This window comes from Giraffa tippelskirchi, chromosome 6, assembly GCF_054371585.1.
Source record: "Giraffa tippelskirchi isolate mGirTip1 chromosome 6, T2T-mGirTip1v1.2.pri, whole genome shotgun sequence".
NCBI lineage: Eukaryota > Metazoa > Chordata > Mammalia > Artiodactyla > Giraffidae > Giraffa > Giraffa tippelskirchi.
Window position 1 is genome coordinate 101,848,939 of NC_137280.1, and position 17,381 is coordinate 101,866,319.

Sequence of the window (17,381 nt, forward strand, 5' to 3'; positions counted from 1 at the left end):
AAAGATCATGCAAGTATTACGTGGAAAGGGCAAGATTTAAACCCCTGACTGACAGTCAACTAACTATGTACGGAAAAAAAAACTAGGACAAATTGAAAACAAGTAAAGACCAGATGACAGAAAGAGAAGAGGAACTAAAGAGCATGTTGATGAAGGTGAAAGGGGAGAGTGAAAAAGCTGGCTTAAAACTCAACATTCAAAAAACTAAGATCATGGCATCCGGTCCCATCACTTCATGGCAAACAGATGGGGAAAAAACTGGAAACAGTGGCAAGCTTTATTTCCTTGGACTCCAAAGTCACTGCAGATGGTGACTGCAGCCATGAAATTAAAAGATGCTTGCTTCTTGGAAGAAAAGCTATGACAAATGTAGATAGAGTATTAAAAAGCAGAGGCATCACTTTGCCTACAAAGGTCCATATAGTCAAAGCTATGGTTTTTCCATTAGTTACATACGGATGTGAGAGTTGGGACCATAAAGAAGGCTGAGCACTGAAGAATTGATGCTTTTGAACTGTGGTGCTGGAAAAGATTCTTGAGAGTCCCTTGGACTGCAAGGATATCAAACCAGTCAATCTTAAAGGAAATCAATCCTGAATATTCATTGGAAGGACTGATGCTGAAGCTCCAGTAGTTTGGCCACCTGATGTGAAGGGCTGACTCACTGGAAAGACCCTGATGCTAGAAAAGATTGAGGGCAGGAGGAAAAGGGGCAACAGAGGATGAGATGGTTGGATAGCATCACCAACTCAATGGACACGACTTTGAGTAAGCTCCGGGAGATGGTGAAGGACAGGGAAGCCTGGCGTGCTGCAATCTATGGGGTCGCAAAGAGTCGGACACAACTGAAAAACAACAATACACCTATCTAAGGGTTAAATCCAGATCTTTGATAGTTAGATTCCTATATTAGGATGTTTCAGAACTGACACTCAGCATATTATTAAAAAAAAAACAACCCACAACAATGTACCACTGTCATAATGATAACCAAAATCTGTCTAAGACATACTCTTTGGGAGGCAGGAGTAAATTTTTTCCAGGTAAGTCTTTTAAAATTTGGGAATCATTGGTCCAAACAAAAGGAAAGGGAGAGACAGAGCTAATTTCAAAGAGATGCAGCCTCACCAAGTGTTAGTTAAGTGCTTAGGAAAACCACAACCTTGCAAAATATAACTGCTACACCAAGACCTTCTGAAAACCCACCTCCTCCAAAGACAGAGTGGAAGACCAGATGCAGAAATGTGAGTAAGAGTGCTTTGGAAATGTAACACTTTATACAATATTAACAGATTCTTCACAGACTTTCCAATATTAAAGACTCAGAAAGAGATAAAGTCCACTGACTCAACAAATATTTCATTGAGGGCCTGATATGTTTAGACAACTTTATTTAAAGAAGGATCTCATGCAAAATTAGAAAAAAAGTGACTGTTTAACAATTTTAAACTAGTGGTGACTATTTAAATGGAAGCACAGGCTAATAGGTTCTCTGTGATGAGGGAAATGCTCTGCATCTTTACTGTCTAGTATGGTAGCCACCAGCCAACATGTGGGTACTGAGCACTCAAAATATGGCTCAAGTAAACGTATTTTTGACTTTAGTGTAAACTTAGTTTAACAGCCAAATGTGACTAGTGGTTATAGTACTGAAAAGTGAAATTCCAGATCATAAAAATTACATCCCACTTTTGGGAGATACAGATAAGAAAGGCAGAAGAAATGGAAAAAGAACAACAACAAAAAAAACTTACTGAGTCCTTTTATAAGAAACTTTCTTAAAATTTTTTGAAAAGAATTTTCTGTCAGGAAGAGATCTATCCACACTGTGAAACTGAGGAGTCCAAACCTTTTCTACTTTATTTTCAATGAACTAAAAAACAACTGCCATGGGTATTTTAAAAAGAAACAAACTACTGAAATAGCAAGAACTTGTATAGTATTAAACTATAGGACACTGGAATTAACTGGGAGTTAAAAAGGTTGTTGCAAGTTCCAGCCTTGTCTCTGCCAGTTATGGGTCCTATGATTTTGGATAGGTAGGTCACTTAGCTCTTTCACGTGGTCAACTCCAAATGTGCAAACTGGGGCCACATGGCTGTCAAATATCTTTTAGAAACTCTAGACGACAATATAAGGAACATAAAATTTTAAGATTCTCCTGCAACATTAATTTATAAAGAACAGTTCTATTATCAACATGTACTGACTGAGGATCTGCTATGTAGTAGGGATATAATGATAAACAGCCACAGACATAGTCTGCTTGTCATGGAGCTTGAAGTCAACTCAAGTTGACTCAAATAACCATCTTAACAAACATACTCCCTCTAATTGAAATAAGTGCTCCAAGAGAAAAGAGATTTGTCCCAGATTGGAGGTTAAAGGCTTCCTCTCCCAGGAAATAAGGACTGAAGTGAAACTTTAAGACTGAAAAGTTTTATCAGTGTGGCATGGGGGAGAAAGGAGGAAGATTTCCTGGATCGTATTACATACTACAAAGGCCCAATGGCCAAAGAAAATACTGTGCTGTTAAGAACTGAAACATTTAAGAGGATGTAGCCCAGAGCTAGACAATGCTGGGCTAGTTTTAAGCCAAGGAATAACATGGTCAGTTTTGTTTTGAAAGGATCACTCTGGGCACAATAGTGATACGGCACAGTGAATAAGAGGAAGCCACAGAAGGTTGCTGGAGAGGGACACGCTGCAGTTGTCCAGGATGGCAGCAGCGAGGATGAAAATCATATTTAGAAAATAAAGATGATGCAAAGAACATGGTGATGACCTGGATATATAGAGAGAAGGAAAAGTGTCAGGGATGCCTCAGTCTTCTCACTTGTGCAATGTGATGAATGGTAGTACCATTCAGAAACACAGGACACTCTGGAATTGGGCCTGGGTGGTTTTGTTTTGGGAGGGAGAGAAATAAGTTTGTGAGTGTGGGGTATCTTTAGACATGAAGCAAAAATGTCTAGCAGGCACTGGATGCCCAGGACTCAGAAAGCTCGTATTCAATAGTAAGAAACAAAATCCGGGGAGTAATTAGCCTACAGGTGATGCACAAAGGTGATATACAGAGAGAAGATGACAAAGGAAGAAAGAAAGCCAGAACCAAGCCTAGAGGATGGCCAGTTTAGAGACAAAGGAGACTGCAGAAGACTCTGGGTTGAAAAAGCTAGAGAGGGAGAAGGAAAATTAAGAGAGTGATGTTATAGAAGCCAAGGAAGTGTCAAGAAGACTTCAAAAGAATATCAAATGCTGCTGGAAAGCTGAATGCTACGGAGAAAAAGGGTTTGCTGGGATTAGTGATAAGGATGAAGGAGGTCACCGGTGATTTTTAATAAGAACTATTTATATACATAATATATAATATATATGTATAAATATATAATACATATATTATATATTTAATAAGAACTATTTAGGTGAAACTACCTCACAATTGCACTCATCTCACATGCTAGTAAAGTAATGCTCAAAATTCTCCAAGCCAGGCTTCAGCAATACGTGAACCGTGAACTTCCAGATGTTCAAGCTGGTTTTAGAAAAGGCAGAGGAACCAGAGATCAAATTGCCAATATCCGCTGGATCATCGAAAAAGCATGAGAGTTCCAGAAAAACATCTATTTCTGCTTTATTGAATATGCCAAAGCCTTTGACTGTGTGGATCACAATAAATTGTGGAAAATTCTGAAAGAGATGGGAATACCAGACCATCTGACCTGTCTCTTGAGAAACCTGTATGCAGGTCAGGAAGCAACAGTTAGAACTGGACATGGAACAACAGACTGGTTCTAAATAGGAAAAGGAGTACGTCAAGGCTGTATATTGTCACCCTGCTTATTTAACTTATATGCAGAGTACATCATGAGAAACGCTGGGCTGGAAGAAACACAAGCTGGAATCAAGACTGCCCGGAGAAATATCAATAACCTCAGATATGCAGATGACACCACCCTTATGGCAGAAAGTGAAGAAGAATTAAGAGCCTCTTGATGAAGGTGAAAGAGGAGAGTGAAAAAGTTGGCTTAAAGCTCAACGTTCAGAAAACTAAGATCATGGCATCTGGTCCCATCACTTCATGGGAAATAGATGGGGAAACAGTGGAAACAGTGTCAGACTTTATTTTTTTGGGCTCCAAAATCACTGCTGATGGTGACTGCAGCCATGAAATTAAAAGACGCTTACTCCTTGGAAGGAAGGTTATGGCCAACCTAGATAGCATATTTAAAAGCAGAGACATTACTTTGCCAACAAAAGTCCGTCTAGTCAAGGCAATGGTTTTTCCAGTGGTCATGTATGGATGTGAGAGTTGGATGGTGAAGAAAGCTGAGCGCCAAAGAATTGATGCTTTTGAACTGTGGTGTTGGAGAAGACTCTTGAGAGTCCCTTGGACTGCAAGGAGATCCAACCAGTCCACCCTAAAAGAGATCAATCCTGGGTGTTCATTGGAAGGTCTGATGTTGAAGCTGAAACTCCAATACTTTGGGCACCTCATGCGAAGGGTTGACTCATTGGAAAAGACCCTAATGCTGGGTAGGATTGGGGGCGGGAAGAGAAGGGGACGACAGAGGATGAGATGGTTGGATGGCATCACCGACTCGATGGACATGGGTTTGGCTAGACTCCGGGAGTTGGTGATGGACAGAGAGGCCTGGCGTGCTGCAATTCATGGGGTCGCAAAGAGTGGGACACGACTGAGCGACTGAACTGAACTGAACTGAACTGATTTAGGTGAAATGATGGGGTAAAAGTCATGTTACAGAAGATGGCCAGGATCCTCATAGTTCCTTTAAGTCTTGCTCTAATGGAGCATAGTCAAGCCTACCTTCCAAGCCACCTACCTGCAATATAGCTCCGAAAGGACTCACACACTAAATAAACTCTGTCGGAAACTACGTCACTGAAGGAACAAATTCACACCAACTCAACAAAGAACCACCCAGAGGTTTCTAGTAGGCTTACTCTAGATAAATAGCTAGTTTGTCACTGAATGTGTGGATCACAATAAACTGTGGAAAATTCTTAAAGAAATGGGAATACCAGACCACCTGAACTGTCTCTTGAGAAACCTGTATGCAGGTCAGGAAGCAACAGTTAGAACAGGACATGGAACAACAGACTGGTTCCAAATAGGAAAAGGAGTACGTCAAGGCTGTGTACTGTCACCCTGCTTATTTAACTTATATGCAGAGTACATCATGAGAAATGCTGGGCTGGAGGAAGCACAAGCTGGAATCAAGATTGCCGGGAGAAATATCAATAACCTCAGATATGCAGATGACACCACCCTTATGGCAGAGAGCGAAGAAGAACTAAAGAGCCTCTTGATGAAAATGAAAGAGGAGAGTGAAAAAGTTGGCTTAAAGCTCAACATTCAGAAAACTAAGATCATGGCATCTGGTCCCATCACTTCATGGGAAATAGATGGGGAAACAGCAGAAACAGTGAGAGACTTTATTTTGGGGGGCTCCAAAATCACTGCTGAGGGTGATTGCAGCCATGAAATTAAAAGACGCTTACTCCTTGGACGGAAAGCTTTGACCAACCTAGATAGCATATTAAAAAGCAGAGACATTACTTTGCCAACAAAGATCCGTCTAGTCAAGGCTATGGTTTTTCCAGTAGTCATGTATGGATGTACGAGTTGGACGGTGAAGAAAGCTGAACGCCGAAGAATTGATGCTTTTGAACTGTGGTGTTGGAGAACACTCTTGAGAGTCCCTTGGACTGCAAGAAGATCCAACCAGTCCATCCTAAAGATCAGTCCTAGGTGTTCATTGGAAGGACTGATGTTGAAGCTGAAACTCCAATACTTTGGCCACTTCATGCGAAGAGCTGACTCATTTGAGAAGACCCTGATGCTGAGAAAGATTGAGGGCAGGAGGAGAAGAGTATGACAGAGGTTGAGATGGTTGGATGGCATCACTGACTCGATGGACATGAGTTTGGGTAGACTCCAGGAGTTGGTGATGGACAGGGAGGCCTGGCGTGCTGCGATTCATGGGGTCATAGAGAGTCGGACACAACTGAGCGACTGAACTGAACTGAACAGGAACTGCATAGCAACAATTTCAGGCAGAGAAATTTCTGAGTCCAAGGGTACTATGACTACACCAGCTGCAGTCAGCTTCTACACAGAGATGAGATTCCACTAAGCTATGTTTGCTTTTCAGACTTTCCTTTTCTTCTAATCAGAAGTCCCCAAGCTTTCTATGGGCTTTAAGTTTTTCATAACAGCTTTGTGCTAAGTTGCTTCAGTCATGTCCAACTCTATGCGACCCTATGGATTATAGCCAGCCAGGCTCCTCTGCCCATGGGATTTTCTAATTTCCTCTGTCCGTGCCCTTCTCCAGGGGATCTCCCTGACCCAGGGATCGAACCCATGTCTCTTATGTCTCCTGCCTTGGCTGGCAGGTTCTTTACCATAATAGCTTTGTTGTTGTTGTTCAGTCGCTCAGGTGTGTCTGACTCTTTGCCACCTCATGGACAGCAGTACCCCAGGCTTTGCTGTCCTTCACCATCTCCTGAAGCTTGCTTAAACTCATGTCCATTGAGTCAGTGATGCCATCCAACCATCTCTTCCTCTGTTGGTCGTCCCCTTCTCCTGCCTTCAATCTTTCCCGGCATCGGCGTCTTTTCTAATGAGTCAGCTGTTTTCATCAGGTGGCCAAAGTACTGGAGCTTCAGCATCAGTCCTTCCAATGTATATTCAAGACTGATTTCTTTGGGGATTGACTGGTTTGATCTCCTTGCAGTCCAAGGGACTCTCAACAGCTTTCTCCAACACCAAGGGTCAAAAAGAATCAATTCTTCGGGCTCACTCTTCTTTATGGTCCAACTCTCACATCCATACATGACTACTGTAAAAACCATAGCTTTGACTATATGGATCTTTCTCAAATAGCTTTAGGAAAGCACTATTACAGGTTCCAGTGAAAAATGGAAGAATAATAAAGCCAATGGCAGATGATAAATGTAATATTTAATGGGAAACCATGGATACGTTTTAAACTTTGGTAGTTAAGTAGTTTTCCTTGTCCATCCCTCACTCCTTCACTTTGCGGAGTCAACTCACTAGTTCCCTACCTACTCCCTTATACTCTTTGAAAAACTGCCAGTTCTCATAAAAACACATTTTTATGCTAGAAATTAAAACCTATTTTCTTAGGTTCTATTACTTCACAAACCAGCAGCTGCAATTTTGTAAGTGTTTGCCCCATTATAGAACCAACTTGTAGAATGAAACCCAACTCTTGCGTCCACTTACCAAACTTGCTCCTCCCAGTCTCTCACCTCTTCATAAACTTTGACTCTATTCTCAACAAGGGAAAACTCCTCACTCAAACAGTTGCTAATCTCAACAATTTCACCTTTTAAACATAATCAGCATTTAAACACTTGTCATCATATCAAACACTATCACCTTCATAATAGTCATCATAACTACAACACTGCTAACTGGTTTCCCAGCTTCCACTCTTATGTGCTTATGGGATATTCCCCACACAGCAATGAGAGTGATGTTTTACAAATGTTAAGTCAGATCATGTCAAGTCTGTGCTCAAAGCTTTCCATGACTCCCTACATCACTCAGGGTAAAATTCTAAGTCTTCATCATGACCTACCAGGTTCCACACTGTTGCTCTTCACTACTGTTTCAACCTCAACTATCACTCTCTTGCTAGTCACCCCAGTCTTGTTGGTCCCCTTGTTTCTCAGTCATGTCAAGCACACCCCAGGCACACTCCTATCTCAAGGTCCTGGTGTTTGCAGTCCTCTGCCGACTCTTCTCCCAAGGTATTTGCATGGGCTGATCTTTAGCTCCTGTCTAGTGACTGCTCATGAGTCAGAGAGGGCTTCTCTAACTCCCCTAAAACAGCACCACCCCAGCCATTACCATTTATCTACCTTTCATTTTCTTCACAGCAGTTACATCAGACTTACTGGCTTACTTCTCCTACCACTAAGATGAAAGCTCTATAGTTCTTTCATGCTCACTGCTGTATCCCCAGCACTCACAACAGGGCTGTTACTGGTGCTCAATCAAAACTTTCTGAATAACTAAAAAATTCATATTCATTTCACTTCAGCATGAAGCCAATCTGATTAGTACCACAGACTTTACAAACACATATGAAACATGTAATAAAAAAATTAGTGAAAATGAACATACTCGACACATAAGAACCAAGAAACTCTCTTTTGGTCCTTTAAACTCTGGTCTAACAAGATTGGGAATGTAAGTGTGAACACAAACACACGAAGACATTGATTACAATAGCAGTATACAGATTTTTTGCCACATTTTAAACCCCAAATTTATCTTTCCTTCTTCCTAGGCAGTCAGTTGGTGTATACTTGGAGAATGTGTATAGTCTTATAGGTAAACCAGACTTCAGCTCTGGTGGCTCTGGTTTAGAGGGTGGTAAAAGTCATTCAGTCGAATTCTCCAGGCCAGAATACTGGCGGGGGTAGCCTTTCCCTTCTTCAAGGGATCTTCCCAATCCAGGGATCGAGCCCAGGTCTCCCACGTTGCAGGCGGATTCTTTACCAGCTGAGCCACAGGGAAGCCCTTAGAGGGTGGGGCCCCTGGCAAAATCGTGAAACAATCCGAGTTTGTGCCACACACAAATATTTCTGATCAAGGTCCCACCTGTACTCATTCCTGGACCTACTCTACTCCTTATCCCCAGAATTTGACCCATTCTTCTTCTTCCTGGGTGATCTTTCAAAACTCAAGCTCTGTACTGATATGATTAGCAGTGTGTGGGATTTCTTGTCCAAGACTCAACACAACCCACTTACAGCGGTAGCTACACTTGTTTAAAGTCCTTGTTAAGTGGGAGGAACTGATCACCCTTATGCACTCAACAAGCAAATCTTTATTAACTACCTATTCTCTGTCCAGGGATGAATGAGATACCAGCTCAGGTCCTAGTGAAACAGTCACATTAGTCAATAATTCCTCCTCTCTTCTTTCAGTTACGTAACCATTCCACTCTTAGGTCAAGATAGAAGAGTGATGTTGGCAACCCCCAACTGTCCCCCTCAACATCCCTGCCATCTCAGAGCAGGCCCAAGGAATACAGAGGAAGAAGAAACAAAAAGAAAGAGGAGCTACTATGTCCTGGCAACAGTCAAAAAAACCTGGGTGTGAATTTCATCTGTACCACTTTCTATGACAGTGGTATTAAGGAATTTCTTCAGGTTCTATGAGCCCACTTTATCATGAGTAAAATGTGTCTAAGACTTATTTCTTAGGAATTAAATGAAAAATCCAACATGCTTAGTGAAACATAAGACATTTTGCCACATCTGATGTTTTCTATCATACACGGTGAAGTTCAGTTCAGTTCAGTCGCTCAGTCGTGTCCGACTCTCTGCAACCCCATGAATTGCAGCACGCCAGGCCTCCCTGTCCATCACCAGCTCCCGGAGTCTAGCCAAACCCATGTCCATCGAGTCAGCGATGCCATCCAGCCACCTCATCCTCTGTCATCCCCTTCTCCTCCTGCCCCCAATCCTTCCCAGCATCAGGATCTTTTCCAATGAGTCAACTCTTCGCATCAGGTGACCAAAGTATTGGAGTTTCAGCTTCAACATCAGTCCTTCCAATGAACACCCAGGATTGATCTCCTTTAGGATGGACTTGTTGGATCTCTTTGCAGTCCAAGGGACTCTCAAGAGTCTTCTCCAACACCACAGTTCAAAAAGCATCAATTCTTCAGTGCTCAGCTTTCTTCACAGTCCAACTCTCACATCCATACATGACTACTGGAAAAACCATAGCTTTGACTAGATGGACCTTTGTTGGCAAAGTAATGTCTCTGCTTTTTAATATGCTATCTAGGTTGGTCATAACTTTCCTTCCAAGGAGTAAGTGTCTTTTAATTTCATGGCTGCAATCACCATCTGCAGTGATCTTGAAGCCCCCCAAAATAAAGTCTGACACTGTTTCCACTGTTTCCCATCTATTTCCCATGAAGTGATGGGACCAGATGCCATGATCTTAGTTTTCTGAATGTCGAAATTGTCTATTAAATACTTATTTGTTTACCATCTACTTTTTAATTTCTTCTTATAGGGGCAGGAATCACTACGTCAGTTTTATTCTTTTAAAAAAAAATCAATTATTGGCATCAGCTTTGAAGATTTTCCGTCCTCTTTAAAATTATTTTCTCTCAGCTTCCCTGACACTGCTCTCCTGGCTATTTCTCACCAGCCTAAGAGCTCCTTCTTTATTTCCTTTGCCAGTGTCTCCACAATCTCCAGTAGACCTCTAGGCATTCCCCAAGTCGAAGGCCAGACCATGTTTCTGTTCTCTTATCTGGCCACTTTCCCCAAGTAATTTCATGTACAACTTTAGGCCATCAATACATATACACATACATATGTATATACACATACACACATATATTTCATATACATATATATTCTGCCCCTTCTCCCTCAAAATGACTCTTGGACTAAGATGTCTTACAAGCTACTCAAAAAGCATTCTTTCTTCCCTCCCCAAATCAATGTTCCTTCTCCAGTCTTTCCCATCTTAAGCAAAGTACCATATATTCAGCTGCTCAGGTCCAAAACCTAGGAGTCAGCTTCTCTTTCATGCCCATATCCAACCCACATACATCCCACTCATTCTGCCCCCAACCCTTATCATGTCTAATGAGACCACAGCAAAAGCTGCTTCTGTTTTCCCTCCTGCCAATCCCTTCTTAATCCAGCAATCAAAAGATGTTAAAACAGTTCATGTTGCTACATCACACAAAATCAATCACTTTCCACTACCTTTATAAATAAATCTTGTATTGGCCTCCTTATAGTTCTTTGAACACACCACTCTCGCTATCTTCACAGATTTTGTTCCTTTGACCCGGCACGTTGTTCTGCTCTGTCATCAGCTTAGCCTTTAAGTTTCGGCTTCAGTGCCACACTTTGTGAAAAAGGCCTCCCCAAACCTAACTAAAATTAGGACCTATTATATCTTCATCAACATTCTATACTCTGCTTTCACAGCACCAGCGGGGGTGGGATTTAATTACAGTATTTGTTTGGTTAATGTATGCCTACTAGAGTATGACAGAGTCAGTATCTATTTTGCTAATCACTGCATTGTTCCATAGTGCCACAGTCATGTGACCTACATCTAAGAAACTCTTTTCCCTAATAAATATTTGGTAAATGGAGGACTCATGAGTCCTGGCCCTAGAATGGCTGTGTAATACAGCAAGATGCACCTTGATTATTTAACTATTCCCCTTCAGCTGGATTTTTAGGCAAAATGCTTTAAAAAGTCACAGTGCTAGGCAAAGAAAGGAACTCAAGTACAGGAAGACAGTGTAGTCCTTTCCCCCAACAAGTTCCTGGAGTGCTTTTCTTTTACTTTTTTTATTCTTCCATAGTTCCCAGCACAGACTTAGATCCATGGTAGATAATGAAGAACTCAGTGACCTGAACAGACCCCATGACAGTCAAGCAAGAGCTAGGATTAAATGCTATAGAATTCTGAGCGCTATGATTTCATCTAGGGCTACAAGCAGTAGAAAAGGTTTTAAGGAGTAAAAGTCAATCTAAAAAGTGAAGAACAACGTTTGGGAATCTTGCCAACCTGTACTATCAGCCGCACCCTGCCCTCCTTCAACAGCGGTCTATCTGTGGCCAGATTGGTACTCCTTAACACGACAGTCTCTTTAATCCGTTTGCTAATTTCTAAGCAAAATTATCTTCAAGATGAGGTTCTGTACTTATTTAACCAAATAAACCTTTTTCACTGCCCGTAAAGCACCTGAATAGTAAAAGGTAAAAAACTACAAAGAACTTATTACACCACATGCCACAGAAATGAAACTCTGAACGTAACATTTTAGTTACTACATTCATCGAAAATTGTAGAAATTAAGAGAATCTTAAAAGTGAAGTCCTAAAGTTTAATTATGTACTTAAAATTGTTTTTTTTATTTTTTGGCTGCAGCACACAGCATATGGGGCCTGGTGGTCCCTGACCAGGGATTGAAGTCCTGCCCCTGCATTGGAAGTCCAGAGTCCTAACCACTGGACCACCAGGGAAGTTCCTAACTATTTACTTAATGAAGGGCCAATATAAGACTGAAATAGTAAGTATACTAGCCATTATTTTGCTGGTACTGAACAAGGGCCTTTGTGTACATTTTTTTCTCTAATCTTCAAAATAACTCTGAAAGATGAGGAAGCTGAGGTTGACAGGCTAGGTGACTTCTTCAACTACTATACATCTAAACAATGCAGGTGTTCTTTCTCATACACTGTGAGCTGACCCAAAACACCAAACAAAACCCTGAAATTTGGGGAGAACTAGAAGTGCTTTGCTATTTAGAGAATTTAATTTAAAATAACAAAAACTTTCCCAGGAAGCATACAAGCTCAAGGTATATAATAATATACTTCAATAAAAAAAGCCTTTAAGACTTATGCATAAATATAGACTGCTTTACTACTCAGCTAAGGGCTTTGATGAAATAAACCTGAAAATATCTATATAGTATTTTCAATAACAAAAATGCTCTAAGAAAAGGGACATTACCAGCTACATAATCTACTTTATAAGGATTATGTAAGGAATTTTGAAAAGAAGAATAGATTTGAGAGAAACAACAGAAATATGAATAAAATAAGTGTTTGTAAAAAAATGTTTTCTTCTGAATTGACAAAATACCATTACAGAATGAAAAGAGTAGTATTACCCAAAGTTAAATGATGCCAGGCTTTTAAACAATCGATCACTGTAAGGGTTGGGACCTCAGTAATTATTTCAGTGAATGTTATGTCACATTTTCAAACACCGGGACAGGTGCAATCTTGTATAAAATGACTGTATGAAATCAAATAATCATATCCAAAAGAAATTACATACTTCCTGTATTTCTATTTCAACTTTTCGACACTATGATCACATCAATCTACATGGTACTACTAACTCTTAGCATTCACAAATTCCATTAATGTAGTCATTATACACTTGTAAAGGCAGACTTCAAGTAATCCAAGTTATTAAAAGTTAATTATTAATCAAATCTCAAAAGCATCAATGTTTTCTCAAAAGAACAATTTTGTACCCTGAAGAAATAAAAAGTCTTATGGGGTAATAAAAAATAGAATTACAGAAATCAATAGTTTACAGGGATGGCTTTCTGTTCACAAAGTGTAACTACTTACGCAAGACCCCAAAAGGTCTTTTCTAGACAGACATCCTCTACAGAAAAAACAAGTCTCCTGTTTCTCTCTTCCTCTCCCTCTTTTAGACTCTGCCCACTCCACCCTCCTTTTGATGTGACCCTCTTCCAAAAGGTTTACATTATAAAAGGTGGATTTATGCCATTATCAGGTACAACTTGTCCCAAGATTTAAGATTTCTATGATCTTTGCACATTCAAGATTGCAGGAACTGAGCTTTAATAATTCATAGACCACAAACACACGCTGCTAAGGCTTTCCCTTCAAACACTAACGTTCCCACTCTTGGGAGCCCTAATGGGTGTACAAAAGCCATACAATACAACCTTTAAAAAAAGACACGGATGGCAGGTTCTCTCCACTCTCTTCTGAGAGATGTCCTCAACTAAACCTCCCGCACATTCCCTTCTCCAGACCTAAAAGCACAACTGTCATTCAGAGGGATGGTAATTGTTAAGCGCGGGTAAGAAAAAGAAAAAGGCATACTAGATATACAACTGGATAGGGAAGGTTGTTAAAAGCAGCCTCTCCTGTATCACGTAACTAGCCTAACCCGCTGCAAACTTTCAAGAGATTAAGTTACATGCCTCTGCAATTCCACCCTTGACAGCTGAATCCAGAGATGCCAGCGAGTCGTGCACGTCCATTCCCGCCGCCTTACCCGCGGAGAGCCGGCGGCTGCGTCCCGTGGTCAGCGAGAACCAGCGGCTGGGGAGGAGGGGAGGGTTGCAGGGAGAGGGCCGGGAGAGCTCACCTTTTCCAACTCATCGTGGAGCTCCGCCAGGCTGGGCCGGAGCAGCTTCTCGCCTAGCTGCGCTGCCGTGTGCCGATAATGGTCGATCCTGGGCACGGCGTCCATAGTGTTGTGGCCGAAGGTGCGCAGGTAGTAGGTGTTGGTGTGGGTGTCATAGTAGTAGTGCTGGTGGTGCCCACTGCCGCCGCCGCCGCCGCCCGAATGAAGGCTGCTCCCCTCGCTCAGCACCGTGTCCCCGCCGTTCTGGAAGCTCACGTTGGGCCCGTCGCCTCCGATCCCTGCCGCATCCGACACGCTCTCGTCCGCCGACGAAGAGGCAGCCGGGTCCACGAAGTTCACGCGGAAGCGGCCCTTGGCTTCCTCGCTGGCCTTAGCTTGCCCGCTTTCGACACTGGCTTTCCCGTCCGCGGGGGGCTCCTTGCCTCCCGCCCCAGCGCTAGCCGCCGCCGCCGCCCGCCCGGCATTCTCGGAAACCAGATCCACCTGGAAGCGGCTCTGGCTTGGGGTGGGCCCCAGGGGTCTGCCCAGCCCGTCGCCGGCCGCCGCGGCGCCCTCCCCGCGGACCCCACCGCCTCCACGGCTCACAGCCGCAGCATCCTCCGGCACTGAGGGCACGGCCGTGCCGGGCAGGTCCATCCCGGCGGCGGCCAGCGGGGCGACTGGAGGCGTCTCCCCAACCCCGGCCAGCCTCGGGGCGCCGGAGGAGGGCGCCGTGGGCCCCGGTTCCATCGCCGCCCGACCCCCGGCGGACCCGGAGAGCCTGGCGGAACTCGCGGGCTGCACACCCTCCTCGCCCCCGGCCGGCGGTGGTAGCGGCCGCAACGCCAGGTGGGGAAGTCGCTCTTCCAGCCGCGCGCTCGCCGCCGCTAGCCCGAGCCGGCACGAACGCCTCCGGCGGCCGAGTCTGCGCGCTAGTGCGGCGGGCGCGGGGCGGGCCCCGCTGTTTAAAGCCTCGGCGGGGCCGCGACAGTGGCGGCTCCGGCTGCAGCACGCGGGAGGCGGGGCCCCCGGCTCCTCCGCCCCTCAGCCCGCCCACCCGCGGACTGGCAGAGGCGCGCGGCAGAGGCTCCTTCGGTTCCCTGCCGGTCCCGGCTTCTGCGCGGCTCCACGCAGGAATCGCGTCCGGCCAGTCCGCGCCGGGCCTCCGGCAGCACGAGCAGCGCGATCGGGGAGCGGCCGCCCGTCGCCGTCGCCGGGAAGATCTCTGCGCGGCTACCTCCTCTTCCGTCGCCCTCCTCCCACCCCTCCACCTCCTTCCCCCGCCCCACTCTGCGGCGGAGAGGAGCTGGCCCCCGGCCTCCTCCCTTTCTCCCCGCCCCTGGGGCCGCGCGTCAGTGGACCGGCACCCAGGCCACGGCGGACCAGCTGCGGACCGCGCCCAGCCCGAGCCGGCTGGAGAAGGGGCGCGCGGGCCCTGCCTCGGCGCACGCCGATCGCTGATGCTCAGGCGCCAGCTGCCACTACGGCGGCGGCTCCGGGGGCTGTCGCCCGCTCGCCTTTTTTTTAAGTTCTGAGCTCGCAGTACGGGGCTTAGAAGGCGAGATCTCGCGAGATGCTGCAGGGCTACTGGGCTGATTACCCTGCGGCGCTTGGTACCCGAGGCGATGCTGGAGTCGCTGACCGCCCAGCGCGCCTGCGGGTGATGCGGCCGGTTTTCTCGCCCATCCCGCAGGTGCTTCCGGAGTTTTAGGCAAGATGTGCCCGGGGCGAGGCCTGCGCGGAGATCCGGCCCGCCGCTACTCCCCTCACTCACTGCAGGCCTGAGCCTAGGGGGAGGAAGGATTTCCTCTGTACCGTCTTTGAGGCGTTTACCCCCAGGCAGCGTTAATTTGCATAATCTGTTACTAATTCGTGTAGTGATGCGGTGGGTGTGTTCACTCTTACGATGACACCTTCATTTTAAAAGCTTTGGTGTTTGAAGACGAGAACGGAGCTAGTTGTGGTAACTTATTGTTTCAAGACGATTTTTAACTTGAAGTATTTTTTTTTAATGAACATATTGAGAGCAAAAACCAACAGTGGAGCACTCGCCTGGAAGTTTCGACGTGGCTTGGGTTATGAAGAATTCTATTTCAAGTAAGATAGAAAGGTACCTCTCTCCTGTCCAGGCCTATTTTTTCTTCTGTCAAAAGCAGGGGAACTTTGTAACTTTCTTAGCAGTAGAGAGAATCCATTTTTAACATGAGTTCTACCCACAGCCCTACATAAAAACATAACCATGAATGACTTCTTCCTTCATGTGTCTTTTTGTATTGTTGTTCATGTAATTTAATATTTTATTTGTGGAGATGAAAACCATCCTTTGCTGAATCCTGGAAGCATGATCAGAGAGGCAGAGTTTGTGGAACTGTTTGGAAATACTGTGAAGAAGACTGCAACCAGGCAATTTTCAAAAAATTGTCCTATCCATGATTTTATTTGACATTCACTTTTCATCTTAGTTTATTATCTTTATTGTAAAGATGGAAGAGAGGAAGGAACCACTCTTGGATCATGTAGCCACAATTTAAGTCCCTCATGAGCTTTAGTTATATTGGCAGAAAACTGCAGGTCCAACTCTTTCTAACTCTATGGAGTGTAACACATCAGGCTCTTCTGTCCATGGGATTCTCCAGGCAAGAATACTGGAGTGGATTGCCATGTCCTTCTCCAGGGGATCTTCCTGACCCAGGGCTCGAACCCATGCCTCTTGTGTTTTGGATTGGCAGGCAAGTTCTTTACCACTAGTGTCACCTATGTGAAAGTGAAGCTGAAAATCCCTCAGTTGTGTCCAACTCTTTGTTACCCCAAGGACTGTACAGTCCATGGAATTCTCCAGGCCCGGATACTGGAGTGGATAGCCTTTCCCTTCTCCAGGGGATCTTCACAACCCACGGATCGAACCCAGGTCTCCCACATTGCACGCAGATTCTTTACCAGCTGAGCCACAAGGGAAGCTCGGAAAACTAGACGAGGCCAGAGCAATCAAGTGGCAGTACAGTTTCTGCTGCCTTAGTAGCTGGCGTTTGTGGTATCTTTTAGCTACAGAGCTAATTTGGTGGCTATAGGAATTCAGCATTCATTGATTTAAGCAAATAGTAAGCACCTACTATGTGCTTACTATGATACTACTGTGATGCTGAAGCTGAAACGCCAATACTTTGGCCACCTGATGTGAAGAACTGACTCGCTGGAAAAGACCCTGATGCTGGGAAAAATTGAAGGCAGGAGGAGAAGGGGACCACCGACAGAGGATGAGATGGTTGGATGGCATCATTGACTCAATGGACACGAGTTTGAGCAAGCTCCAGGAGTTGGTGATGGACAGGGAAGCCTGGCGTGCTGCATTCCATGGGGTCGCAAAGAGTCGGACATGACTGAGCAAGTGAACTGAACTGAAGTAGGGGGTAGGATATGTGTGTAAGATGGAGGT

General features: G+C 44.6%; 1 protein-coding gene across 2 annotated transcripts in view; it reads right to left on the reverse strand.

Annotated features, from left to right (window-relative positions):
• SLC12A2 (solute carrier family 12 member 2) overlaps positions 1 to 14,887 on the reverse strand; it is a 105,013-nt gene extending 90,126 nt beyond the window's left edge. For both annotated transcript variants that reach the window (XM_081501849.1, XM_081501847.1), the window contains exon 1: positions 13,970 to 14,887. In XM_081501849.1, the coding sequence (XP_081357975.1) occupies positions 13,970 to 14,698 (729 nt within the window). In that variant the 5' untranslated portion in view covers positions 14,699 to 14,887. The remainder of the gene's footprint in view (positions 1 to 13,969) is intronic.
• Positions 14,888 to 17,381: the final 2,494 nt, after the last annotated feature.